The sequence below is a fragment of the Ipomoea nil genome, unplaced genomic scaffold (genome assembly GCF_001879475.1).
Source record: "Ipomoea nil cultivar Tokyo-kokei standard unplaced genomic scaffold, Asagao_1.1 scaffold2926, whole genome shotgun sequence".
NCBI lineage: Eukaryota > Viridiplantae > Streptophyta > Magnoliopsida > Solanales > Convolvulaceae > Ipomoea > Ipomoea nil.
The window spans coordinates 2,720,430-2,745,722 of record NW_017619354.1 but is presented as its reverse complement, the minus strand read 5'-3'; the positions used below and the strand labels follow the sequence as shown (position 1 = coordinate 2,745,722).

Genomic DNA, 25,293 nt, shown 5'->3' with positions numbered 1-25,293 from the left:
CTTACAGCATTAAAAATCCTATAGTATTGAGAATCCTATCATCAATATAAAACCAGAATAATGTCCACAACATAAGGTTTTACAACACTCTCCCTTGGGACATTTTTTTGTCATAAAAAACTTGTTAGGAAAACTTGTGGGGGAAACCTAGACAAGAAAAGAGTACAATAGAAAATATAATCATGCCTCATTGAAAACTTAACTAGGAAAACCGCGTGAGAGAAACCTAGGATAGTTGAAGAAAAGAGTACATGATATATGTAAAAACATATATTGTATTGGTCGCCCATTAAAAACCTAACTTAAGAAAACCCTGGCACAATCTGCATAATCAATTAGTTGAGGAAAAGAGTGCATGTATGTGTATTCTTGTTTTAGATTAGCTCGCTGCCTCATTAAAAACTTTAGATTTAACCTCGTGAAAAAAACTTAACTAAGGAAAATAGTACAGCTTCGTCAAGACCCAATCTTCAAGAAATAATCTTTAATTCCCATACATTAAATATATATCCAAAATTGTAGAAATGGATTAGTTAAATCTTCTGGATTGTCACTAGAGTGAATATCTTGTATAATAATTTTGTGACTCTTCTAGAGCTCGTATTGGTTGACTCTGTGTGCTTCCGTAGGTTGAAAAAGTATGTTTAAACATATATTACAATGTAATAGAGTCGGTAGCATTTAAAAAAAAAAAACATTACAATATAACAGAATCAGTAGCATTAAAAAAAAACATCTAACAGAGTACAGAAACGTCTACGGGAGAAGAAGAAACTTTTACGGGATGATCAAATGTAAATTCAAAATTTAAAACAAATTAACATATATCAATCATAAAGCTCGATAATAAATTCGAAATAAAAGTTTGCCTCTTCACATTCTTTAACCTTCTTAATTCTGTGCCGATTGAAGCCATGATATGATATGATATATATATATATATATATATATATATATGGCTGTCATAAATACATGCATTGATGAGGTAATTAAACCGTTGATCTAAAACTAGTTTTCTCATGATAAGCTAAAAAAAGTTGTCAAATAAGTCTCTTAAGTATAATTTGCTTTATTTATTCTCCAAGGCCACAAAAAACTCATGACTCATGAGGGCTAACTCTTCTTTCTTCTTTCTTAATTAGCTTGTTCCTTGCAAAATCCATTAAGTAAGGTCTTCTTCGTTCTATCGCTGACTGCGCCCAGAAAACGCATGAATAGAGATGAGGAGTCAGGAGGGTGCTGAGTACGAATCATGTGTGAGATGGCGAATCAGGTGGCCTGGCCTGGGTGCTAGCTTAGCTTCTTTACATTTCACAATATTCTTCAATAATTCTTCTGCAACTTTTGCTTACTGCTATATATATATAATCATCATATCATGCATATATACAACTTCCAAAGCATTCGCATGATATTCACTCCAAAGCTCACACCTTTATATTACGCCTTTACTTTCGGCTATATATATATATATAGCTATCTGACGTTTTTCAGGGGAAACCAAGCTTTTAAGGCTGGTGATGTATCCAAAGCTGAGAACTTGTATACTGAAGGCATAGAGTGCTGCATTCAGCCTCTGTTATTATGCTATAGCAATCGTGCCGCCGCACTGATGTCGCTTTGTAGGATTAGGGAAGCCATCAACGATTTGGCCGTCGCCCTTGCTTTGGACCCTAGCTTTCTCAAAGCAAAGCTTAGAACTGCAACGTACGTAGGCCATGCATCTCTTTTCTTCTTCATCTTGCTTTTTAGTTGCGCCCTAAAACCACCACCAATTTCATATGTAGGTTATTATCATTGTTGAAACTTGAAAATGGAAGTAGTAGTACTCTTTTTTTTTTTTTTTTTTTGAGTGACGAGGAAATCTGCCCCACTACACAGGGTATGCAGTGAGTAAACATGAAAAATCTTGCTTTGTGATCCTGGAAGGTAAACTACTCTAGATTATCCATAGCTGTTCGGTTCAAACTAAGAAGATCAATATGATGCTCTTGTAGGAAGTCTAACTTGTAACCTTATTGCCCTCAAGTTAATAGCTTGATCAACTTGACTGGAGTTGCCTTGACTGATTTCATATTTAGGTTACTTATGATTAATGTTGAAAATTGAAGTAGAAATTAGTGATCTTTCTTAATTGCTTACACATCTAATGGTGGATGTTTATTGCAATTATTTAATTATATAATATGCAAATGAATAAGTACTTGTTTTTTTTTTTTTTTTTTTTTTAAATTTTATTACCAGGTGTTACCTGCTGCTGGGAGAAGTGCAAGAAGCAATGCAGTATTACAAAAGCTGCATGGAATCGAGAATGGGCATGTGCTTGGATAGGAGAATTGCAATTGAAGCTGCAGATGGTCTACAAAAGGCAGAGGTGACTTACTGTTACTTACATTTTGTGTTTGATCTATATATATTGTAGATGCAGGAACCCCTTTTGTTGTTTGCATTATCATTTTCTATTCGTCTCTCTGGCACAGCACTTGATTCTGTAATCATTATTTCTGGCAGAAAGTGGCTGAGAGTTTGCATAGGTCTGCTGAACTCTTAAAACAGCAAACTTGTGATGCTGCAAGAAGTGCTCTAGAAATTATTGCCGATGCATTGTCTATAAGCATCTATTCAGAAAAGTTACTTGAAATGAAAGGAGAAAGTTTATGCAAGGTCTGTGATGATTACAGATTATATAAGTAGGATCGGAGCTTCCTGATTATTATTTTGTCCTTTCTGCTCTAGTCAGACAATATCTATAATTTTATTACGATGTTTTACAGTTGCAGAAGTATGATGAGGCAATTAAGCTGTGTGAGCAGACTCTTGATTTTGCTGAAAACAACTTTGCTAATGATTCCGTAAGGCTGTGGAGATGGCGCATTATGTCAAAATCCTACTACCATCTTGGGAAGCTTAAGGAAGCTCTTCATCTGATCAAGAAGCAAGAGCAAGTAATTTTTGTCAATGATGGGTAAATCTCTCTTCCTATTCTGTTTTAGAAATTGTTGTCCTTTTAGCAAAAAAAATTGTTTTGGTTGATGTATTAATGATGCTCTCGCCTTTCTTTGTTTAGATCTGGAAACAAATCTCAGGAGTCATTGATTCCTTTTAGCCCAAAGGGTATGCTAGCTTCTGTTTTGAGTTCTTACTATGATTGTAATGTGTACCGCTATTGAGCTAATATTTTACTGCAATGTTTATAATGTCCTCTCAAATAGGAAGCCGGAAATAAAGCTTTCCAAGCTGGAAAGTTTGCAGAAGCATTGGATCATTATAATGGTGCTATATCAAAAAGTGTTGAATCACAGCCTTTTGCAGCCATCTGCTTCTGCAACCGTGCTGCAGCTTATCAAGGTTTGGGACAGATTATTGATGCCATTGCTGATTGCAGTGTAGCCATGGCTCTAGACGAAAATTACGCAAAGGTTTTCCTTTAGACTCGAACTCCATTTCATTTCGTGCTCTCATTTATTCTGGTCATAGAATCTATCAAAATATAATCTGGTCGAGTCTGTTGCAGGCAGCTTCAAGGAGGGCTACTTTGCATGAGATGATTAGAGACTATGTGGATGCAGTTACTGATCTTCAGAGGCTTATATCCCTACTAGAAAATGAAGCACAAGAAAAGGCTGGCAGTATTTCGAAAGTATTAAGAAAAGCCCGCGAACGTCTCTCCTCAGTTGAGGAGAAGGCAAAAAGTGAAATTCCTTTGGATCTTTATCTCATACTGTGAGTTCATATCTCCTCATTGACTTGCAAGAAAAAACCTTCATCATCTTCAACCTCCCTAATAAAGAGAAAAAGAATCACTTGGAAGTTGTAATCTGTCTGGCTTCTTTTTCATTGAAAGAAAAGAGATCAATGCATTCAATTTAGTTACTGCATATTAATCCTCACCACTTCTATCTGGCAGGGGAATTAAATCATCCGATTCTGGATCTGTCATCAAGAAGGCATACAAGAAAGCAGCCTTAAAGCATCATCCCGACAAGGTCTTGAGATTTTAAATAAGATGTATATAGTTATGTAGTGTATTCACGTTTGGTAGTCTATGGTGATGTAGGTCGTTCAGCTTTTGGCAAGAAGTGTGAGGCTGAATGATGAGCGATTGCAGAAGGATATCTGCGAAAAAGTTAAGAAGGACGCTGACAGTGTTTTCAAAATGATAGGAGAAGCATATGGTGTTCTCTCTGACACTGCCCAGGTATGCTTGTGCCATGTAATCAGTTGCATTATATTGTTCCTTCTATCTGCTTTGCTTTAGAATGATATGTAACTTCGTGATGGTGGCCTAGCAAATGCCAAAGCTCATCTTTAGTCTTAACTTCTGCTTGCCTGAATACCATCCAACGCGTGAAGTTGATGTTATGTTTCTATGTGCGTGCAGCGCAAAAAGTACAATCGTGAAGAAGAAATCAGGCAATCTCAGACAAGGGAGGAGTGATATAGCCTTACTTTAGAGATATGTCTTTGGTGTTTCTTGATAACTTTATTTGATTTTGGTTGTTTTGCAAGGGGTGTTTGCTTGTACATAACACTACTTTTGGTCATATGTTCGAAGTGATGAAAGACAATAGCTATGCCTGGAAGATGAGTAGTTCCAGTTCAGTACTGCATCAATCAATGCTGCTCTGAGCTCTATAGTTTTTTTTCTTTATATCAAATCATAAAGTAATTAGTTTCTAAAACAATAATACTGAATTGAATATTAAAAATTCAAATCAAATATTGTTAATTGAATGGCATACATAAAATGAATGGAAAATTTTAAATTGTAAATAGTTTAAATCAAATCTTGTTAATTGAATGACATATATAAAATAAATAAATGGAATGAGAATGTTGAATGTGTTGTTATTTCAATACGTCAAATTAAAGGTTAAAATGAAGGTGTTGTATCTCAATTAGAAATGCTGACTAATTCTCTCATTGAATTGTAAGCACTTCTAAAGGTGAAGCTAGCCTGAAGATTTAAAGTAAGCAAGTTCTAAACGATTAAAGGAACATGGAATTTGTTAGAGCAGTTCAATATGACCCGGAACTTCAATAGCAGATTTTTCACTAACTCGAATAATCAAAATAATTAATCTAAAAAAATTGGAATTCCATAAAACTAACACAATACAAGAGCATTAAAATAACTAAACCAAAACAAAACTCTTCAAAGAGTATTGACTACCAAGCAATCCTTTGGCTTCAATACCAAAACTATCTGGTCGGCTGTGCTTGTGACTGGGCATGCTCAAGAAGCTGACTCACCAACTTGTATGTACGTCCAGAAAGACCTTTTGTATGATCAATTAGCTGCTCATAACTGCGTATGATTCCCAAAAACAAAAAAGCCAATAAGAAACAATCATAGAATTGTTAGTAGGTTAATATGAATCGAATCACTATCTACTTTTTCCTATCAAACTTACACATTGGGATGAGTAGGTTCCATTATAACAGTTCCAGTTTCAGAATCAATCTTAGCATCGAGCTTGGAAGTCCTGATAAGATTCACAATCCATCTCTCCGCATCCTCATAATTCAAATTTAGTTTCTCAGCAAGAACTCTGTAACAAATAATGTCAAGTATTATGCCCCATGTACTATTATTAGAATGACAAAGAGTATAAAGAGTTTATAAAAGGGATGTAATATTTATAAAATAATAGCTCCCCGAATATCTATTTAAATTTGGTTGATAAAAACACATGAGATTTCCAGCATTTAAGAGCTCTAGTGCTTAATGCGATCGATCATGTTTGATGGAGCAGAGATGATGATTGCAAAGGAGTTTTAAGTGATGGAACAGAAGTATTTGTTACATACCCCATGTCAATGCGCTGATGAATGCGGCAGTAGGTCTCAAAGATAAAAAGGCGAGCATTTTCAAGGAATTCATCCCTCAATGGCACAGTTGAAAAATTGCCCTCTTCAACTCTTTTGCCCAAGAATGGATCATTCAAAATTACCTGGCAACATAAATGAAAAGGAAAATATATTAGAAGGATTATTAATAAATATAAATTCAAGATAAAAATCAAACATCCAAATTGAATATTTCACCTCTTCACACTCTTTCATCTTTTGCTGTGCTGCATCGAAGTCATAATTGACATAAACACAGGCCAAAAACTCAGTGATGGGGTCTGCATAAGAGTACTGCTCTGGCTGAATAACCTTTATAAAATCTTTAAACTGAGGTCGTCTTCTTTTGTTGACAATGAATGCAGTTGCCAGATAACGCAGTAGATGAGGAGCATTTGTTTGAATGGCATTCAAGTACCTAGAAGTAATTTTTTCATATTAGATAAATATTAAAAGCCATCCGTAGCATTCTAAGTTTATACACAAATTGGAAGCTTGTCAATTACAGAGACAGATGAAAACTTGATTATCAAATTTTAGGTCTGGAATTGATTAGTCTAAAAGAGTTTCAACTTTAGGTAAAACTAAGCAGGCAGCACATTTAGCAATATATACCAAATTCCTAAAGGCATGCTGATTCAGTATAAGAGGCAAGAATAAATAAGTCCAGTGACTTGAAAAAGGGAACAGATAAACCAAGTGAGCATACTTGTCCTGGTTAAACAGGTCAATGATCTGGGTCCTTCCATTGTCATGGTTGAAGAAGATGAACAGACTCCAATGCATTAACCAAACTCTGCTTTGAACTTGATGTAACGGTGTTGAGAAACTCTGCGAGACCACAATTTGTAAATTCACCTTCTCACCAGAAAACTAACAAGTGATAAAGAAAACCTCTATGAAACTTTTATAGAAAATAAAATCAAGATAAGATATTACCTTTGAGTCAATAATTTCCTTCAAGCGATTTAGTTCCTCAAGGGCAATATCCCAATTCTGCATTAATATCTCAGCAGCTAGCTTGCCCCACAACGCACTCAGGCTTCTGTCACTGTTTGTGCAAAGAGCCCGGTATTGATACAGATAATCAGCAGCACCAGAATAATTACCACATTCAAACTGAAATTTGGCATACTGATACAATGCCTCTATCTGCTCTGGACCAATCTGAGAAAAACAATTGTACACATTAATGGTGTCAGGAAATATAGGAGCTTTACTGAATAATAATTGGTTTATAAATTTATCACGAGACACGTGAGAATTTAATGCTTTCACATATGACAATGATCATGAGAACAGAAAATTTATATTCATTGTTTAACTGGTTCAAATGTGGGCATCTAAAAATGAAAAATAAAATTCTTCAACATACTCCCTTGCAGAGGTTCAATCTGACAGCATTGATAACTTGATATCATAGACAGGTAGTCTCAAACCTCAAAAAAGACCTAATCTATAAATTAACTGATGGTACTTCAAATCAAATTTTCCATATTAAATCCTATGTACCTGATATCGATCATTGAGTAATTGAAGATTGTGCTGTTTGTCAGCTCTTAACTCTTGAACTGCATTTGCATTCTGCAAAAATTTAACCAATGGGGCAGCGGCCTCCTCTAGTGCCTTCAACCTTGCAACAACCTCAGCTCTTCGATCCACCATTTCTGTATAGAAACACCCATCTATCAGAATAGAATAAAGCTATGTTTGCTAACTAACATGCATTTTATTATTCTCAGGACAAGTACAGACAGATGTCAGCAACATAATCTTTGTATAAAAAATCCCTAAAAGTCAAAACCATACAGTCCTAAATCAAAACACATGTGTAATTATTAGAAGCTTGAAGAATTTTGCCAACTGCCAAATATAATAAACATAGGAAAGGGGCTAATCTGCCTTAATTCATGATATTGATTTCAGATTTATTCATCAAAACACTATTTAAGCAAAATAATAAATCAGATGTATAATATTGGGACCAAGACACCAAAAAACACATCTGATTGTTCATTATCAATGAATCTAAAATACAACCGAAAAAGAACATCAGAACCCTAATGTGTTACTACGTAGCCCGTTGCAAGTAAAGCAGCGAAAAAATAGCGACATATCAAGCAGACCAGAACTTTTAAGCAAACATTAGGAAAAAACAACAAAATCTGATTTCGTGAATTCAACAAATTTAAAAGTAAATTGCACAGACGGTCAAAAAAAACTACCAAATTAGCTAGAGAAAAGGTAGAACATCTAACTGACTATCAAGCATAGCGAACATATACATATTAAATATTTAGGCAGAAGGGAATAAGGGATACCTTGTGGGACATCTTCAGTGTGATAGAGGGACTTGTGTATGTCCATAGCATAATCAACCATGTTGGTATCGTTGAGCAGCTCAATCTTGGCCTTGAGAATATCCTCATCGGCGTAGAGTTGCTGCTCTTGCAGGAACTCCAGCAAGGGGAACACCAGGTGCCGATCAAGTTGCGGTGCTATGCGCGGTGTCAGATCGTACTTAGCGGCCATACTTGAGCTCTGGAGATTGGCAGTTCAGCTTCAGCGTTCCAAGGATAAAGAACTAAAAAAGGTTTAGTTTTGTTTCAGAAGTCGGCTGTATAATCTTATAACCGTCTAATTATATTCTAAATAAATTATTTGGAAAAAATTTCGCGCTTTCTCCTATAGCTCTACCATCCTGCATGAGGGCAATTTTTGGGTTTTAATTGCCGCTTCCCCTTCTTCCATTCAAATTGGGTCAAGTATCATGATATTTATATTCTTATTCATATATTATTTTATATTAGTATTTTTTATGTGTGATGTGCAAAAAATATGTGCTTAATATTAGTACTTTATATTAAAATTTTAAATTTATTTAGATTTTAGATATTTAAATTATTATAAATAATAATAATAATAATAATGTAAAACATTTTTATAAATTTGATATTTATATTTTAGAAAATAAATAACATATAATTCCAATATATAATATGTATATATTATTATTATTATTATTATTATTATTATTATTATTATTATTAAAGAAGGTAAGAAAATATATGGTGGATGCATGTGCAGAGTAACAATGATAAAAAGATAACGGAAATTATGACGGTAGGGGTATGTTTGTCCAAAATATCATAAAGTACAACATTTATAATATAATGTATATAAAAATTTAACGGAAAAAAAGGGACATAAATGAAGGGTATAACTTTCATTTACATTTATCATGTTTTTAGATTAGATTAGATTAGAAATCTTTAAAATTAATTATTTTTATCGTCAATATATTAAATTAGTATGTCTAAAATTTTGACATTTGATGTCAACATGTTTTTAATTATTTATTTTGTATATTAATGTAATATATTAGTGATAAAAAATAATTAATTTTAAATATTTATAAAATAATGTATGAGTTGGAATATAACTATATTTTTCTTCAGGACTCCAAATCAGCTTGTCCTCGTGATCACCCTGGGAGATCGGGATGCTAAGAATCAGGTCTTTGTCTGTATCCTCAAATAAATCATCAATAAGCTCAACATCCCACTATCTACGGTTGGTTTCAAATAGTGACTGAACTCTGGTTCCAATTAGGTGTTCATATGCAGGAGTCCTCACAAAAGGGATGAATTGTCGTGTAGTCAAGGATCCTCCCACACTTTGATAGCTTTTCCATTTCCGACTTGCCATGAACAGTTGGATCGAATAAGTTCTTGTGTTTGTAAGATACTCCTCCAAACAAAGGATGGGCTACCACTAAGATTAGCTTCACAAAAGGAGGAATTAGGATAATATTTGGCCCAAATAAGCCGCTAGGCTTGTTTTCCTAACAAAGTCAAGTTAAAGTCTCTGATTCTTCGAAAGCTCATTCCGCCTACAGCCTTAGGTTTGCATAGGCCATCCAATCTTTTCCATCTAATACCTTTGCCATCGACCAAATGTTCCATCCACCAAAATCTATTAAGAGCCAGTTCAATCTTATTGCAAATGTCAACCGGGAGTAAGAAGATACTCATTGCATAGGTGGGAATGGACTGCAGGACATTTTTAATTAAAACTTCGTGTCCTGCTCGAGAAAGGAATTGGTTGTTCCAGCTATTGATTTTTCCTAAAACTTTCTCTTTGATGAAGCCTAAAATTTCAATTTTTCTCCCCCCTCCACCAGCGAAGGAAGACCCAAATATTTGCTTTGTATAGAACCTTCAAAAATGCCCATAGTATTAGAAACCACTTCTCTAGAAGCATTATCCACATTACTGCTGAAGATAAGGGATGATTTTCCCAGATTTAGAGACTATCCAGAAGCTGCAGTAAACTCAGACAAAATATTTTTCATAATGTTTGCCTCCAAGAAATTAGCCCTACAAAATAGGAAGCAATCGTCTGCAAAGAACAAGTGAGAAATAATGGGGGGCCCCTAGCAATTGATATACCATGGAGGGAATTCCGCTGAACTTCTTTCCTAATGAGACCACTTAAGCATTCCATTGTAAGAATAAAAAGGTAGGGGGGAGATAGGATCTCCCTGCCTAAGACCCCTATGAGGCATAATAGTGCCAATCTCCCTATCCTCCTGGAGAATAGAATAATGGGGTGATCTGATGCACCTGGAAATCATATTGACCAGGGTTGCAAAACTCGACCGCCCAGGAGCTAGGCGGCACCAAGCCTTGCCGTTTTGGCCTAAAGACGGCCAAAACTCGGTCGACCGCTTAGGCGGCCAACTCGGCCGAGTCGGCCAACTCGACCGAGTCGACCGATTTTGACCGATTTGATTCGATTTTGACCGATTTTGTCTTTCATTAATTATTGATTTTAATATTATTATGACGTTATGACTTATAAATTATCATTATTTCATTTATTTGGATGTGTTATTTGATTGAATGTTGAAAACAATCTCATTAAAATTGTCAAACTACAAGTCTGTTACTATTTTTTTTAATTTTTTTAGTGCCCGCCTAACGCCGCCTAGATTCCGCCTAGGTGCTAGGCGCTGCCTGTCCGCTCAACTAGCGCCTAGGGCCTACTGCAACCATGATATTGACAAGCTCACTGTTAAACCCCAATTTAGCAAGCACACCTTCAACCAAATCCCAATTAACTCGGTTATAAACCTTGCTCATGTCCAACTCCATACCAACCCAGCTAATATTCCCCTGAATTTTCCTCCTCAAATAGTGTTGCACCTCATAAGCTAGAAAAAGATTATCCGTGATAAGTCTACCGGGAACGAAAGCACACTGGGAATCAGATATAAGGTTGATAAGCAGGGGTTTCATTCTATTAGCCAAGGCTTTGGATAAGAACATTGCAGAGAGCAATCGGTCTCAAGTCAGCCATGGTTTTAGGGGTTTGGCTACTTTAGGGATAAGAACAATGTGTGCTTTGTTAACACCCAGGGGAAGGACTTTGGATTGTCTAAAATTCTCATAGAACTCCACCACATCACTTCCCACAATATCCCAGTAATGCTGGAAAAATTCCGAAAGAAGGTCGTCAGGCCCCGGCGATTTTTCCGGCTTCATCTCGAACAAGGCTTTCTTAATTTCCTCAGAGGTAAATTTTTTACTCAAGCAGGCATTCTGGAATGGGTCACTTTCGGATCTGCTCACTTTGGTACAAATTAGTGAAATAATTTGTCATGAGAGAATTGAGAGCATTACCTCTTTCTGCCCAATCGCCATTGTCCATCTTTAGTTTGTCAATACGGTTTTGTTGTCTTCTTCTTTGCACAGAATTGTTGAAGAAAGTAGAATTCTGATCACCACCTCTGAGCCAAAATTCTTTAGCTCGCTGTCTCCAATAAGTGTTTTTGGTGTTGGATGGCTTTAAGATGGTAGAACTGGGCCTCTTTGAACAAAGCACAGCCACGGTGGTCCATCCTCCCCTTCAGATTCTCCATTCTCTTGCTCCAAAAACCGATTCGTTTCCTGAAATTCTTGGCGAAGGATTCCCCCCAAGAAAAAATGATGTGTTGGAGGAGAGAGGAGAGAGAGGGATGGGTTGTTCTGTTATTCAGGGGATTTTGTTAGGGTTTTAGGGGTCCGACCGTCCGTTCTGTCTCCGGCGCTGAACGAGTTGGAAGTTGTGAGAGGAGTCAACGGTTTCCTTGAGTGATACAACTTCTTCTTGCAGCTCTCAGCTCAGGGCCATAGAGATTAACAAACACCTCACTATCAATGGAATAAATGCAAATCCAGCAACTTGTTCTTAGCCGCGTTCCAAGAACCATCAAACAACAGTAAATACACACTCGAACAAATGCAATTCCAGCAACATCTACCATCGCCACTTCAACAGGAGTAAATACTCCACCAACAAAAGTACACAGGTGTAAAAGCACCCACAATAAACTGCTAAACAACCAAAATAACTTGTCAAAGAGACAAGATGAAGAAGCTTGTCAAGGAGACAAGAGTAAGAAACTCAGTATAAAATCATTTTGATATTGTTACTTATAATAAACGTAAGTATAATTGCATTTCTAATAAAGTGGCCTGGGTATTACACTTCCCTCGCAAAATCGTTTAAGGCCAGGTCTCCTCAGAAAAACGCAGGAATAGATCGAGATGGTGAATGCTGAGTCCAAGCAAGAGTTTGCTGAGGATGAATCATGTGAGGGATTGCGAAACAGGTGGCGTGGGTGCTAGCTTCTTTACATTTCACTATAGTCTTCAATAATTCTTCTGCAACTTTTACTTACTGTTATATATATATGGTGAAAGACTTGGAATGAGAAGATTTTCATATGAATTGATAAAAATGAGATGAGAACCATTATATTCACTCCAAAGCTCACACCTTTATATATATTACGCCTTTACTTTGGGCTATATATGACTATATATCTGACATTTTTCAGGGGAAACCAAGCTTTTAAGGCTGGCGATGCATCCGAAGCTGAGAACTTGTATACTGAAGCCATAGATCACGGCAATAAGACATTGTCAGATTGCTTTAGCAAGCGTGCCACCGTACGCGAGTCGCTTGGTAGGAAGAGGGATGCCATCAATGATTTAAAGTGCTCGATTGCTTTGGACCTTAGCTTGATCAGCGAAAAGTATAGAGTTGCAGAGTAGGGTTCTTCTTCATCTTACTTTCACCACCAATTTCATATGTATGTTACTTATGATTGTTGAAAATGTATTGCATTTATTTATATAATATGCAAAAACAAGTAGTACTTGTTTATTTATTTATTTCTTATTATTACTATCCCTAGGTGTTACCTTCTGCTGGGAGAAGTGGAAACAGCAATGCAGTATTACCAACGCTGCATCAAATCAGGGGAGGGCGTGTGCTTGGATAGGGGAATTGTAATTAAAGCTTCAAATGGTCTACAAAAGGCAGAGGTAACTTACTGTTACTTACATTTTGTGTTTCATTTATATATATTGTAGATGCAGGAACCCCTTTTGTTGTTTGCATTATCATTATATAATCGTTATTTCTGGCAGAAAGTGGCTGAGAGTTCGCATAGGTCTGCTGAACTCTTAAAACAGCAAACTTGTGATGCTGCAAGAAGTGCTCTAGAAATTATTGACGACGCATTGTCGATAAGCAGATATTCAGAAAAGTTACTTGAAATGAAAGGAGAATGTTTATGCAAGGTCTGTGATGATTACAGATTATATAAGTAGGAGCTTCAATTCCTGTGTATTATTTTGTCCTTTCTGCTTTCTTTAGTCAGACAATATCTATAATTTTATTATCATGTTTTACAGTTGCAGAAGTATGATGAGGCAATTAAGCTGTGTGAGCAGACTCTTGATTTTGCTGAAAAGAACTTTGCTAATGATTCCGTAAGGCTGTGGAGATGTCACATTATGTCAAAATCCTACTACCATCTTGGGAAGCTTGAGGAAGCTCTTGATCTGATCGAGAAGCAAAAGCAAGTAATTTCTGTCAATGATGGGTAAATCTCTCTTCCTATTCTGTTTTAGAAATTGTTGTCCTTTTAGCAAAAATAAATTGTTTTGGTTGATGTATTAATGATGCTCTCACCTTTCTTTGTTTAGATCTGGAAGCAAATCTCAGGAGTCATTGATTCCTTTAGAGACTACTATACGTGAACTTTTAGCCCACAGGGTATGCTAGCTTCCGTTTTGAGTTCTTACTGTGGTGTAATGTGTACCGCTATTGAGCCAATATTTTACTGCAATGTTTATAATGTTCTCAAACAGCAAGCAGGAAATAAAGCTTTCCAATCTGGAAAATTTGCAGAAGGATTGGATCATTATAATGCTGCTATATCAAAAAGTGTTGAATCACAGCCTTTTGCAGCCATCTGCTTCTGCAACCGTGCTGCAGCCCATCAAGGTTTGGGACAGATTATTGATGCCATTGCTGATTGCAATGTATCCATGGCTCTAGACGAAAATTACGCAAAGGTTAATTTTCCTTTAAACTCGAACTCCATTTCATGTCAAATAATTGCCCTCTCTTGTTCATTGTAGCCATCTCTCTTTTGTGTGTGCTTCAGCATTTCCATTGACCTTTCGTTCTTGCGTACTCTATCAGTTCCTGACATTTTCATCATAATTATGTTAATGCTGGATTAGCTTTTGTATATACAAACAAATTTACTAGGGAACTTGACATCCATCCTCACCATGGAAGTCAACTTGCACCACATACCTCCAGGAATACCAAACCAAAATATAAGAAAGAAACATCTGGTATCAATCATGGAAAGAAAATAGTTGATGATAGGAGTTGAGATTCCTTTCCATCTCACTATTGTTGTTTCATGTGAGGTACCAAAGCACATTTCGTGCTCTCATTTATTCTGGTCATAGAATCTATCAAAATATAATCCGAGTCTCTTGCAGGCAACTTCAAGGAGGGCTACTTTGTATGAGATGATTAGAGACTATGTGGATGCAGCTACTGATCTTCAGAGGCTTATATCCCTACTAGAAAATGAAGCACAAGGCAGTAGTTCGAAAGAATTAAGAAAAGCTCGCGAACGCCTCTCCTCAGTTGAGGAGAAGGCAAAAAGTGAAATTCCTTTGGATCTTTATCTCATACTGTGAGTTCATATCTCCTCATTGACTTTCAACCAAAACTTTCATCTTAACCTCCCTAAAGAGAAAAAGAAAGGGGGAAAAGCACTTGAAGTTGTGATCTGTCTGGCTTCTTTTCATTGACATATTAATACTCACCACTTCTATCTGGCAGGGGAACTAAATCATCCGATGATGGATCTGTCATCAAGAAAGCATACAAGAAAGCAGCCTTAATAAATCATTCTGACAAGGTCTCGAGATTTTAAATAAGTTGTATATAGTTTAATAGTAAGTCAAAATATGTGTTATATTCACGTTTGGTAGTCTATGCTGATGTAGGTCGCTCAGCTTTTGAAAAGAAGTGTGAGATTGAATGATCGGCAATTGTGGAAGGATATCTGCGAGAAAGTTAAGAAGGACGCTGACAATCTTTTCAAAATGATAGGAAAAGCATATGATGTTCTCTCCGACACTGCCAAGGTATGCTTGTGCCGTGTAATCAGTTGCATTATATTGTTCCTTCTATCTGCTTTGCTTTAGAATGGTATGGTACTTCGTGGGGGTGGCCGAGCAATGCCAAAGCTCATCATCTTTAGTTTTAACTTCTGCTTGCCTGAATACCATCCAATGCGTGAAGTTGATGTTATGTTTCCATGTGCGTGCAGCGCAAAGAGTACAATCTTGAAGAAGAAACCAGGGGGGAGTGATATAGCCTTACTTTTAGAGATATGTCTTTGGCTTTTTGTTTAACATGGAGGGAAGACCAAGAGACAGATTACGGCTCCACTCAGGCTACGAGATTATGTTTAATTTGCTGATGAAGGTTGCAATTAGTTAGACATGCATGCAGATTTATATATTTGACTATTCTATACTGCAAACCATTTTTTCCATTTCTGTTATTATTGTTGCCAATAGTGCAAACAAGTAATGACAATTCAGGGAGTCGTTATATGTGCATGCAGTATAAATTGTTGATTTAATCTCTTCTTTCTAAACTCTCATAACTCATCCTCTCCCTCAGCTTTCTTTTTCTGGAGGTTCAACCACCCTCTAAAACACCATACACCATCCCAACACTTTTTCTTGATAGCATTATTTGGTTGTTTTTGCAAGGGGTGCAGTGTTTGGTTGTACATAACTCTACTTTTGGTCATATATGTTAAGTGATGAAAGACAATAGCTATGGCTGGAACATGAGTTCCAGTTCAGTATAATGCTGCTCTGAGCTCTAATTAGAGATATTAACTAATCCCTTGTTGAATTGTCAGAACCAAGAGTGAAGCTGATCTTGAGATTTAAAATTACCAAGTTCTAATTGACTAAAAGAACATGGAATTTGTTAGGAGTTCAATATGATACGGAACTTAAATAGCAGATTTTTCGCATAATCAAAGAATTAGAAACCCATTTATGAACACTGCACTACAGATTACTGAATGATAAATAGTACCATGATAAAATCCATCAATCTTAAAAAGTTGGAATTCCATAAAACTAACACAATACAAAGCATTAAAATAAGTAACTAAACCAAAACAAAACTCTTCGAAAAGTATTGACTACCAAAAAATCCTTTGGCTTCAATACCAAAACTATCTGGTAGGCTGTGCTTGTGACTGGGCATGCTCAAGAAGCTGACTCACCAACTTGTATGTACGTCCAGAAAGACCTTTTGTATGATCAATTAGCTGCTCATAACTGTATGATTCCCAAAAAAAACCAATAAGAAACAATCATAGAATTGTTAGTAGGTTAATATGAATCGAATCACTATCTCTACTTTTTCCTATCGAACTTACACATTGGGATGAGTAGGTTCCATTATAACAGTTCCTGTTTCGGAATCAATCTTAGCATCAAGCTTGGAAGTCCTGATAAGATTCACAATCCATCTCTCCGCATCCTCATAATTCAAATTTAGTTTCTCAGCAAGAACCCTGTAACAAATAATGTCAAGTATTATGTCCCATGTACTATTATTAGAATGGCAAGGAGTATAAATAAAGAGTTAATAAAAGGGAAGTAATATTTATAAAATAATAGCTCCAGAATATCTATCTAGTTTTGGTTTATAAACACACATTGAGATTTCCAGCATTTAAGAGCTTGTCTAGTGCTTAATGCGATCGATAATGTTTGGTGGAGCAGAGATGATGATTGCAAAGGAGTTTTAAGTGATGTAACAGAAGTATTTGGTACATACCCCATATCAATGCGCTGATGAATGCGGCAGTAGGTCTCAAAGATAAAAAGGCGAGCATTTTCTAGGAATTCATCCCTCAATGGCACAGTTGAAAAATTGCCCTCTTCAACTCTTTTGCCCAAGAATGGATCATTCAAAATTACCTGGCAACATAAATGAAAAGGAAAATATATTAGAAGGATTATTAATAAATATAAATTCAAGATAAAAATCAAACATCCAAATTGAATATTTCACCTCTTCACACTCTTTCATCTTTTGCTGTGCTGCATCGAAGTCATAATTGACATAAACACAGGCCAAAAACTCAGTGATGGGGTCTGCATAAGAGTACTGCTCTGGCTGAATAACCTTTATAAAATCTTTAAACTGAGGTCGTCTTCTTTTGTTGACAATGAATGCAGTTGCCAGATAACGCAGTAGATGAGGAGCATTTGTTTGAATGGCATTTAAGTACCTAGAAGTGATTTTTTCATATTAGATAAATATTTAAAGCCATCTATAGCATTCTAGGTTTATACACAAATTGGAAGCTTGTCAATTATAGAGGCAGAGGAAAACTTGATTATCAAATTTTAGGTCTGGATTCAAATAGTCTAAAAGAATTTCAACTTTAGGTAAAACTAAGCAACACATTTAGCAATATATACCAAATTCCTAAAGGCATGCTGATTAAGTATAACACAAATCTAAGTATCTAACAGGGTCAGAAAGTAAAAGATGTTTGTGTGTAAAGCAGATAAGAGGCAAGAATAAATAAGTCCAGCGACTTGGAAAAGGGAACAGATAAACCAAGTGAGCATACTTGTCCTGGTTAAACAGGTCAATGATCTGGGTCCTTCCATTGTCATGGTTGAAGAAGATAAACAGACTCCAATGCATTAACCAAATTCTGCTTTGAACTTGATGTAGCGGTGTTGAGAAACTCTGCGAGACCACAATTTGTAAATTCACCTTCTCAACAGAAGACTAACCAAGTCATAAAGAAAACATCTATGAAACATTTAAAAATCAAGATAAGATATTACCTTTGAGTCAATAATTTCCTTCAAGCGATTTAGTTCCTCAAGGGCAATATCCCAATTCTGCATTAATATCTCAGCAGCTAACTTTCCCCACAATGCACTCAGGCTTCTGTCACTGTTTGTGCAAAGAGCCCGGTATTGATACAGATAATCAGCAGCACCAGAATAATTACCACATTCAAACTGAAATTTGGCATACTGATACAATGCCTCTATCTGCTCTGGACCAATCTGACAGAAACAATTTTACACATTAATGGTGGCTGGAAATATAGGAGCTTTACTGAATAATTGGTTTATAAATTTATCATGAGACACATGTGAATTTAATGCTTTCACATATGACAATGATCATGAGAACAGAAAATTTATATTCATTGTTTAACTGGTTCAAATGAGGGCATCTAAATTATATGCTTCCACCTTTTTTTTTCAATCATAAAAAAAAAAAAATGAAAAATAAAATTCCTCAACAAGTTTACATACTCCCTTGCAGAGATTCAATCTGAAAGCATTGATAAATTGATATCATAGACAGATAGTCTCAAACATCAAAAAAACCTAAACTATAAATTAACTGCTGAATCAAATTTTCCATATTCAATCCTATGTACCTGATACCGATCATTGAGTAATTGAAGATTGTGCTGTTTGTCAGCTCTTAACTCTTGAACTGCATTTGCATTCTGCAAAAATTGAACCAATGGGGCAGCGGCCTCCTCTAGTGCCTTCAACCTTGCAACAACCTCAACTCTTCGATCCACCATTTCTGTATAGAAACACACATCTATCAGAATAGAATATAAAGCTATGTTTGCTCACTAACATGCATTTTATTATTCTCAGGACAAGTACAGACAGATGTCAGCAACGTAAGCTTTGTATAAAAAATCACTAAAAAATCAAAACCATACAGTCCTAAATCAAACACATATGTAATTATTAGAAGCTTGAAGCATTTTGCCAACTGCCAAATATAATAAACATATGAAAAGGGCTAATCTGCCATAATTCATGACATTGATTTCAGATTTATTCATCAAAACACACTCTTTAAGCAAAATAATAAATCAGATGTATAATATTGGGACCAAGACACCAAGAAACACATCTGATTGTTCATTATCAATGAATCTAAAATACGGAGTAACAATTTATTGAAACCGAAAAAAGAACATCAGAACCCTAATGTGTTACTATGTAGCCCGTTGCAAGCAAAGCAGGGAAAAAATAGCGACGTATAAAGAAGACCAGAACTTTTAAGCAAACATTAGAAAACAACAAAATCTGATTTCGTGAATTCAACAAATTCAAAAGTAAATTGCACAGACGGTCAAAAACACTACCAAATTAGCTGCAGGAAAGGTAGAACATCTAACTGACTATCAAGCATAGCAAACATATAAATATTAAATATTTAGGCAGAAGGGAATGAGGGGTACCTTGTGGGACATCTTCAGTGTGATAGAGGGATTTGTGTATGTCCATAGCATAATCAACCATGTTGGTATCGTTGAGGAGCTCAATCTTAGCCTTGAGAATATCCTCATCGGCGTAGAGTTGACGCTCTTGCAGGAATTCCAGCAAGGGGAACACCAGGTGCCGATCGAGTTGCGGAGCTATGCGCGGCGTCAGATCATACTTCGCCGCCATACTTGCGCTCTGGAGATTGGCAGTTCAGCTTTAGCGTTCAAGGATAAAGAAGATAAAAGGATGCGACTAGGGTTTCGTTTCCTTTCAGGAGTAGGCCGTGTAATCTTATGACCGCCTAATTACATCTAAATAGATTATTTGGAAACATTTCGCGCGTGCCCCTATAGCTCAGTGGTAGAGCGTCAGTCTTGTAAACTGAAGGTCTGTAGTTCGATCCTGCATGGGGGCAATTTTTCCGGTTTTAATTGCACTTTTCCTCTTCTCCCAGTAAAATTGGGTCAAAAAATTTACTTGAGTTTGAATTTGACTCAACTTAAACTTTAGTTATGCGAACTTGACTCAATTCAAATAAACTCAATAAATATTGTTTACACAAAAAAATCTCCCAGTAAAATTGGATCAAAAATTTTATTTGAGTTTGAGTTTGAGTTTGACTCAACTTAAACTTTAATTATTTAAACTTGACTCAATTCAAATAAACTCAATAAATATTGTTTACACAAAAAAAATAAATCGTATTAATAATTATTTTACAACCAAATATCATAACAAACAAAATATTACATCTTTGATTATGACCATTTATAATGTACACATTTAAATATTTAAAAATAATAATAATAGATAAATTTGTAATATTGTATATAAAATATATGTAAAATATAAAAACTTGATTAGTCTCTTGAATTGTTAAAAGCCGATTTAGTCCTTCGATTATGAGAATTTCACTAATTTGATCTTTGACTACTAAAATTGTTCAATTTGATCCCCGACTATGCCTTTTTAGTTTTTAACCCGAATTGGACATCAATGTAATTTGTCGATCAACCCAAAAGGGTAAATTGAGGATTTGAAAAAAAAAAACATCTTCTTCTTCAGTCTATTTTGGCAGTACTACACACAACATAAATTAGAGAAAGCAGTCCAAAACCATGATCAAGAAGATCCGAATAGGTGCTTTAATCAATAGGCAAAATTTATGCAAGAAAACACATATTTCTTAGAAAACTACTAGTGTTTCTGTATATCTAGCTTATTGCTAACAATAAACGTTGCAACTCACATAAAAATGAAACAAATTAATTATTAAAATATAGTGGGTCACAAAACATGGTCAAATGCCGGAGCATTGACAAGTTTCGAACCTTAGTCACTTCCCTTAAATATTGTCTACTAAACCACCGAATAATGTATGTAAATTTAATTAATGATATAAAATAAAATTAAACACCACCATACTAATATAGGTGCCTATGAAGATGGTTATAATTTTTAAGAAATAAAACAAGGAATATTTAGTGGCTTGTTTTATTTAGGTTAAAATAATAAATAAAACACTAACAGCGTGTTTGGTTCCTATTACCTCAAAATTCATTCCGTGAACAAAACATGCTGTAAAAGAGCACAAGAAAGTAACAAAGTTATACTCTCTTTTTTGGTTGGTTGGTTTGTAAAAATGGACACAATTTGGAGCAGTACTAGAGATTACCAGTATATGCTACTTATGATGATTAACAAGATGCCCAGCCGAAGCACATTGCCAAATACTTCCAATAATCCACAGTTCTCAGAAACCATTAAACCTTGTAAATACTCAACCTTCATAACGTACAATTCACACAACCACAAATGGCTTTATTACGAGAACTACTCTCGCGACATTTCTGTCTTACTTTCTCCCAGTAGGACACAGATTCTATATGAACACCACTCCTGAAGCATCTCTGAGATTAAGTAAATGCTTTGCCCAGTTACAGCTGAAGGGCTTGGGAGTGATGGCGGATGTGATCATCGACGAAGGTGGAAATGAAAAAGTAGGAGTGATCATATCCAGGCTGCAATCGCAGGAGGAGAGGAACGCTGGCTTTTCTACATGCCTCTTCGAATTTATGTGGCAAAAGTTGATCCTTCAAGAATTTGTCATCTTCTCCCTACAACATTTGCGTAGGTTATAAGAAGCCAGCAGAAAGAGCACGTGTTGGTATATGCAATGATATGAAACCTCAATTACAAGCATGTGTATCTAGACAGAACAAGAGCTACACCTCGAAAACAATATATACGTGAAGAGGTACCCATTCTAGTTTCACCTCAAAGTAAGGATTAGCCCATAATAGCAATCATGAACTACACATATTGAGCATTTTACCTGATCAATTAAAATGGTGGCGGAGAGATTGGCACCGCTTGATATAAGGCAGGTAGCATCGTATTGCTGCACACGTAAAATACTAATATCATCTCACATATCAGTTCAATACTCCTACAAGCATGTTAAAGATAACTAGTTAATGTGGTCTCGCAAGATCATACCTCCCAATCAGCTTTATTTTCACCCAAGTAGTTTGTGAAAGCCTTCTGGCCCCAAGGACAGTTCACAGGATTCACAATTGGAGCAAATGCTGACACTGACTGGAAAATAAACAAAAGTAATGTATCAATAAAAGGAATCCAAATGTGTCTAAATCTCTTTCTTAGAACAGATAATGTTGGTTTAACCATTTGGGGCATCTTAACCATGAAAAACTATACACAATTTCATGGGCACTGGAGTCATTCCCTTCCTCATGAAATTACGATCACACACACCATGTAAATGCAGTGAAGATGTTTCAAAACTATGATTAACTCATAGGCACGTAGCTATAACAGGTTTTGTTGGAAAGGAAATGAGTAACCATATCTTTTGTTCAAGAACATGAAATTAACTTACCTTGTACTTGTCCAAGTTTTTGAGGTAGATTGTTAGTGCTCCATGTCCACCCATTGAGTGACCAAAGATGGATGCCCTTGATGTATCAAGCTGTGGAAAGTGTTCAGAAAGAAGTCCTGGCAACTCCTTAACAACATAGTCATACATACGCCAGTTCTTCCACTTCTCTTGGGTTGCATTCAGATAAAATCCAGCACCTACTCCATTAAATCCATTAATACTTGATCACAGGGGTCAATGAAGCTTGCATTCAAATTCACATTTGAATGTATGATCTTGAGATAGACATGTCTAAACACACGTTGGTACTATTAGTGTAGATTGCAAACAGTGAGTGAGTGAGGTGCCTACTTCAATTTATTTACTTTTTGGCAAGACCTAATAGGTCAAACACAAAGCACTTCTCATTTACGTACTGCTTAATTGACATTAAAGAACACAAATTTTGCTTACCAACACCAAAATCCCAGCTATCAGACTCTCCTTCAACATTCAGCCCTCCTGTAGCAAAAACAGGAAATATGTAGTAAGGACTACAGCTTTTAGATCCAAAAAGAGCTCAAGAAAATCCCTTCTAGTTGATCATAATGAAATTGAATATGCCTATACTGCTATACATGAATCATATATCTCTGTTGTAAAGCATAATAATAATAATAATGGATTCTGAAATGACATCACCTCCTCTCAAGGCTTACCAAAACACAAGTTGCAGTTTAAAAATCCAATTTATTGAGAAGCATTTTAAAATATTAATGGTCAAAGTAAACCACTTAAATAAGTATGAAAAATTTTCTCTAACGAGTCAGAAAACAGAAATTAAACAATGCCACATTCAGAAATCGACTCACTTGGAGATGTATCTGGTGCAATCAGTGCAACGCCCTCACTTGAAGCAACACGTTGGGCACCAGATTTAGCGATAAAGTTCTCATCTGTGCATGTTAGGCCGGAGAGCCAGTAGAGTACCTAAAAGCATTGTTCAAGGTACCATTATGCATGTTCAAGTATTGGGTAACTCAAGAAACAAAATCGCTTTCCCCCAATCCAAAATTCAGATTGAATTGTTGGTTCATTATGGACAATAACTCAACAAGCAAATTAAGCTTCCAGCATAGCTTTACAAACAGATCACTGACACATGATAAATGATGAAAAATAACGAAAATTTAGTGAGATGATCCCACTAATGGGAATCTTTGAAATGCTAAATTATATTTGAATTCAATAAACCAAGCAATAATAGTATAATACACAATCCAGTGCAAGTAGAATGGCTTAACCGAATAAAGTAAAATTCAACTCTTTCATCGGGCACTTACAGAAAATAAGATGTTGAAAATGAAATAAAAATTGAAACTTGATGAATCCCGTCAATTAGTGAGGAATTGAAATAACAGAAAAAGGAAGACGATTTACAGGGAATTTGTTGGAAGGTGAAGGAGAAGGAGGGAAGTAGATGTGGAATGTCATGGAGCATCCAAGAGTTGGGCTGTAGTGCTTGTATCTCTTGTTGAACCCTCCAAACATCTTCGAGCTGCTGATTTCTGAAGGCTTCGTCTCCATCTCCACCGTATCGCCGACACACTTCACAGTACAGAGTGAAAGGTTTGGGGTGAGACCGCAGAATGATGCTAGGGATATTATGAATATTTGATGCAATCCAAATAATACATATGCACTGTGGTGACACACTGACACGTGATTAATCTTTAATTAAATATATCTATTATCTGTTATTAAATTTAATATAGAGAACCTTTTTTTTTTTAAGAAAAAAATTAATAGGGTGCTCTCCTGAGAACAAAAAATTAAAAGAAAATGGTAAAATAAATATGTTAACTTTCTATAAAAAGATCAATTAGGCTTTCAAATTTTATTTTCTTGAAACTCAAAAATCTTTTATTTAGTGATTTGGGCCTTTAGGGAGACTTTGGTGATCCTCTGACCACTAAATCAAGTGACCACCGACCGATTGACCGTTTGCCCAGTTTAGTAGTCGGAGTATTACTTGAGTCTCTTTAAAACTCTAGTGATGAATAAAATAATATGTTAATGAGTTTAATTGCAAACTTTAAAGGGGTGTTTGAGTCAAATTATATTAGATTATCTAAGTAATTTGAATCTGCTAATATTATATTACCTTGTTTGGTTCAAGTTATGAGATTACATGATAATGTTATATTACATCAAAGCTGATGTGGCGGTAATGTGATTACAATTGTTTTTTTAGGTAATCTTAGATTACTTTGAATTATTCCAACTTTGAAAAGTATAAAATAATGTTGCGAAAATAATTTCAATATAAGAAAGATACTCAAGTAGAAAATAATACTGCAAAGGTGGTTTCAATATAAGGAAAATAAAATGTAAAATTGTCACTTTACCTCTCTAATAATATGATTTTTTGAATTTTATATGAATAAACGTCAAATATGCTATCGAATTATACACCAAATTGCAAGTAGGTCATCCAACTCAAAATAATTACAATTGAATCTCTGAACCACGCAAATTCAAACAGTTGAATCTAAAGTGACCTATTGACCTAGTAATTAGATGACGTGACGATTACCAAATTAATTTTTTTCTTAAAAAAATTATTTTAATGAATTTTAAATAAAAAGCTTTGAAAAAAAAAAAAAAACAAAAAAAAAGAAGGAAAACTCCATCGGCCACTCCCCTTCCCCCACCTTCATCTCTGTCGCAAATGAAGAATTCGTATCTCTTCATCTCCCCTGGAGACGAGGGGCGGGAGGGGGGGGGAAGAGGGGTGGCTAGATGTTTTTTTTTTTTTAATTATTAAAATTATTTTTA

At 35.6% G+C, this 25,293-nt stretch overlaps 5 protein-coding genes and 1 non-coding gene across 11 annotated transcripts; 3 read left to right on the top strand and 3 right to left on the bottom strand.

The window, feature by feature from the left end:
* Positions 1 to 1,145: 1,145 nt before the first annotated feature.
* On the top strand, positions 1,146 to 3,328 carry LOC109161787 (dnaJ homolog subfamily C member 7 homolog). Its single transcript, XM_019310295.1, has 7 exons — positions 1,146 to 1,273; positions 1,495 to 1,707; positions 2,245 to 2,374; positions 2,512 to 2,664; positions 2,775 to 2,965; positions 3,068 to 3,114; positions 3,213 to 3,328. Exons 1-7 carry the CDS (start codon positions 1,221 to 1,223, stop codon positions 3,224 to 3,226), a joined length of 801 nt encoding a protein of 266 aa, XP_019165840.1. The 5' UTR covers positions 1,146 to 1,220; the 3' UTR covers positions 3,227 to 3,328.
* A 1,742-nt stretch (positions 3,329 to 5,070) lies between these two features.
* On the bottom strand, positions 5,071 to 8,451 carry LOC109161782 (eukaryotic translation initiation factor 3 subunit E-like). 2 transcript variants are annotated; one of them, XR_002050956.1, is made up of 9 exons: positions 8,172 to 8,451; positions 7,363 to 7,517; positions 6,790 to 7,017; positions 6,560 to 6,681; positions 6,049 to 6,268; positions 5,812 to 5,954; positions 5,415 to 5,552; positions 5,137 to 5,308; positions 5,071 to 5,082 (listed from the first exon to the last, which is right to left on the bottom strand). XR_002050956.1 is itself a non-coding variant. In XM_019310290.1 (8 exons), exons 1-8 carry the CDS (start codon positions 8,380 to 8,382, stop codon positions 5,203 to 5,205), a joined length of 1,323 nt encoding a protein of 440 aa, XP_019165835.1. In that variant the 5' UTR covers positions 8,383 to 8,451; the 3' UTR covers positions 5,086 to 5,202. The 2 variants fall into 2 exon arrangements, 1 of the variants encoding a protein (XP_019165835.1); XM_019310290.1 differs by lacking the exon at positions 5,071 to 5,082 and having other exon boundaries at positions 5,086 to 5,308.
* Positions 8,452 to 11,124: 2,673 nt separating this feature from the next.
* On the top strand, positions 11,125 to 15,883 carry LOC109161779 (dnaJ homolog subfamily C member 7-like). Of its 5 annotated transcripts, none has more exons than XM_019310284.1 (12): positions 11,125 to 11,427; positions 11,607 to 12,505; positions 12,734 to 12,946; positions 13,094 to 13,223; positions 13,329 to 13,481; positions 13,596 to 13,786; positions 13,890 to 13,959; positions 14,055 to 14,261; positions 14,703 to 14,902; positions 15,052 to 15,130; positions 15,219 to 15,359; positions 15,545 to 15,883. In XM_019310284.1, exons 2-12 carry the CDS (start codon positions 12,441 to 12,443, stop codon positions 15,584 to 15,586), a joined length of 1,491 nt encoding a protein of 496 aa, XP_019165829.1. In that variant the 5' UTR covers positions 11,125 to 11,427; positions 11,607 to 12,440; the 3' UTR covers positions 15,587 to 15,883. The 5 variants fall into 5 exon arrangements, with proteins under 5 accessions (XP_019165829.1, XP_019165830.1, XP_019165831.1 ...); XM_019310285.1 differs by lacking the exon at positions 11,125 to 11,427 and having other exon boundaries at positions 11,462 to 12,288; positions 12,409 to 12,505; XM_019310286.1 differs by lacking the exon at positions 11,125 to 11,427 and having other exon boundaries at positions 11,462 to 12,288; positions 12,404 to 12,505.
* Positions 15,884 to 16,311: 428 nt separating this feature from the next.
* Positions 16,312 to 19,826, bottom strand: LOC109161783 (eukaryotic translation initiation factor 3 subunit E). Its single transcript, XM_019310291.1, has 8 exons — positions 19,553 to 19,826; positions 18,725 to 18,879; positions 18,114 to 18,341; positions 17,891 to 18,012; positions 17,323 to 17,542; positions 17,086 to 17,228; positions 16,682 to 16,819; positions 16,312 to 16,580 (listed from the first exon to the last, which is right to left on the bottom strand). The coding sequence occupies exons 1-8, from the start codon at positions 19,761 to 19,763 to the stop codon at positions 16,475 to 16,477; spliced, it is 1,323 nt and encodes a 440-aa protein (XP_019165836.1). The 5' UTR covers positions 19,764 to 19,826; the 3' UTR covers positions 16,312 to 16,474.
* Positions 19,827 to 19,920: 94 nt separating this feature from the next.
* TRNAT-UGU lies at positions 19,921 to 19,992 on the top strand. The gene has a single exon. It is a non-coding gene; the product is annotated as a tRNA-Thr (tRNA).
* Positions 19,993 to 21,248: 1,256 nt separating this feature from the next.
* On the bottom strand, positions 21,249 to 24,109 carry LOC109161786 (S-formylglutathione hydrolase). The gene is made up of 7 exons (XM_019310294.1): positions 23,896 to 24,109; positions 23,328 to 23,445; positions 22,930 to 22,977; positions 22,477 to 22,673; positions 22,077 to 22,175; positions 21,913 to 21,978; positions 21,249 to 21,694 (listed from the first exon to the last, which is right to left on the bottom strand). The coding sequence occupies exons 1-7, from the start codon at positions 24,040 to 24,042 to the stop codon at positions 21,515 to 21,517; spliced, it is 855 nt and encodes a 284-aa protein (XP_019165839.1). The 5' UTR covers positions 24,043 to 24,109; the 3' UTR covers positions 21,249 to 21,514.
* Between the last annotated feature and the right edge of the window lie 1,184 nt (positions 24,110 to 25,293).

Excerpts from the sequence above, each read along its gene's own strand:
- LOC109161787 (XM_019310295.1), top strand. The coding sequence starts at position 1,221 with ATGAGGAGTCAGGAGGGTGCTGAGTACGAATCATGTGTGAGATGGCGA. Across the intron at positions 1,274-1,494 it reads TGTGTGAGATGGCGAATCAG|GGGAAACCAAGCTTTTAAGG; the intron begins GTGGCCTGGCCT and ends GACGTTTTTCAG. Across the intron at positions 1,708-2,244 it reads GCAAAGCTTAGAACTGCAAC|GTGTTACCTGCTGCTGGGAG; the intron begins GTACGTAGGCCA and ends TTTTATTACCAG.
- LOC109161783 (XM_019310291.1), bottom strand. The coding sequence starts at position 19,763 with ATGGCGGCGAAGTATGATCTGACGCCGCGCATAGCTCCGCAACTCGAT. Across the intron at positions 18,013-18,113 it reads AGGAAATTATTGACTCAAAG|AGTTTCTCAACACCGCTACA; the intron begins GTAATATCTTAT and ends GTGGTCTCGCAG. Across the intron at positions 17,543-17,890 it reads GACCTGTTTAACCAGGACAA|GTACTTAAATGCCATTCAAA; the intron begins GTATGCTCACTT and ends AATCACTTCTAG.
- LOC109161786 (XM_019310294.1), bottom strand. The coding sequence starts at position 24,042 with ATGGAGACGAAGCCTTCAGAAATCAGCAGCTCGAAGATGTTTGGAGGG. Across the intron at positions 23,446-23,895 it reads CACCTTCCAACAAATTCCCT|GTACTCTACTGGCTCTCCGG; the intron begins GTAAATCGTCTT and ends CAATGCTTTTAG. Across the intron at positions 22,176-22,476 it reads AAAACTTGGACAAGTACAAG|TCAGTGTCAGCATTTGCTCC; the intron begins GTAAGTTAATTT and ends TTTATTTTCCAG.
- LOC109161782 (XM_019310290.1), bottom strand. The coding sequence starts at position 8,382 with ATGGCCGCTAAGTACGATCTGACACCGCGCATAGCACCGCAACTTGAT. Across the intron at positions 7,518-8,171 it reads CACTGAAGATGTCCCACAAG|AAATGGTGGATCGAAGAGCT; the intron begins GTATCCCTTATT and ends GTTTCTATACAG. Across the intron at positions 6,269-6,559 it reads GACCTGTTTAACCAGGACAA|GTACTTGAATGCCATTCAAA; the intron begins GTATGCTCACTT and ends AATTACTTCTAG.
- LOC109161779 (XM_019310284.1), top strand. The coding sequence starts at position 12,441 with ATGGTGAATGCTGAGTCCAAGCAAGAGTTTGCTGAGGATGAATCATGT. Across the intron at positions 12,506-12,733 it reads TGTGAGGGATTGCGAAACAG|GGGAAACCAAGCTTTTAAGG; the intron begins GTGGCGTGGGTG and ends GACATTTTTCAG. Across the intron at positions 13,224-13,328 it reads ATGGTCTACAAAAGGCAGAG|AAAGTGGCTGAGAGTTCGCA; the intron begins GTAACTTACTGT and ends TATTTCTGGCAG.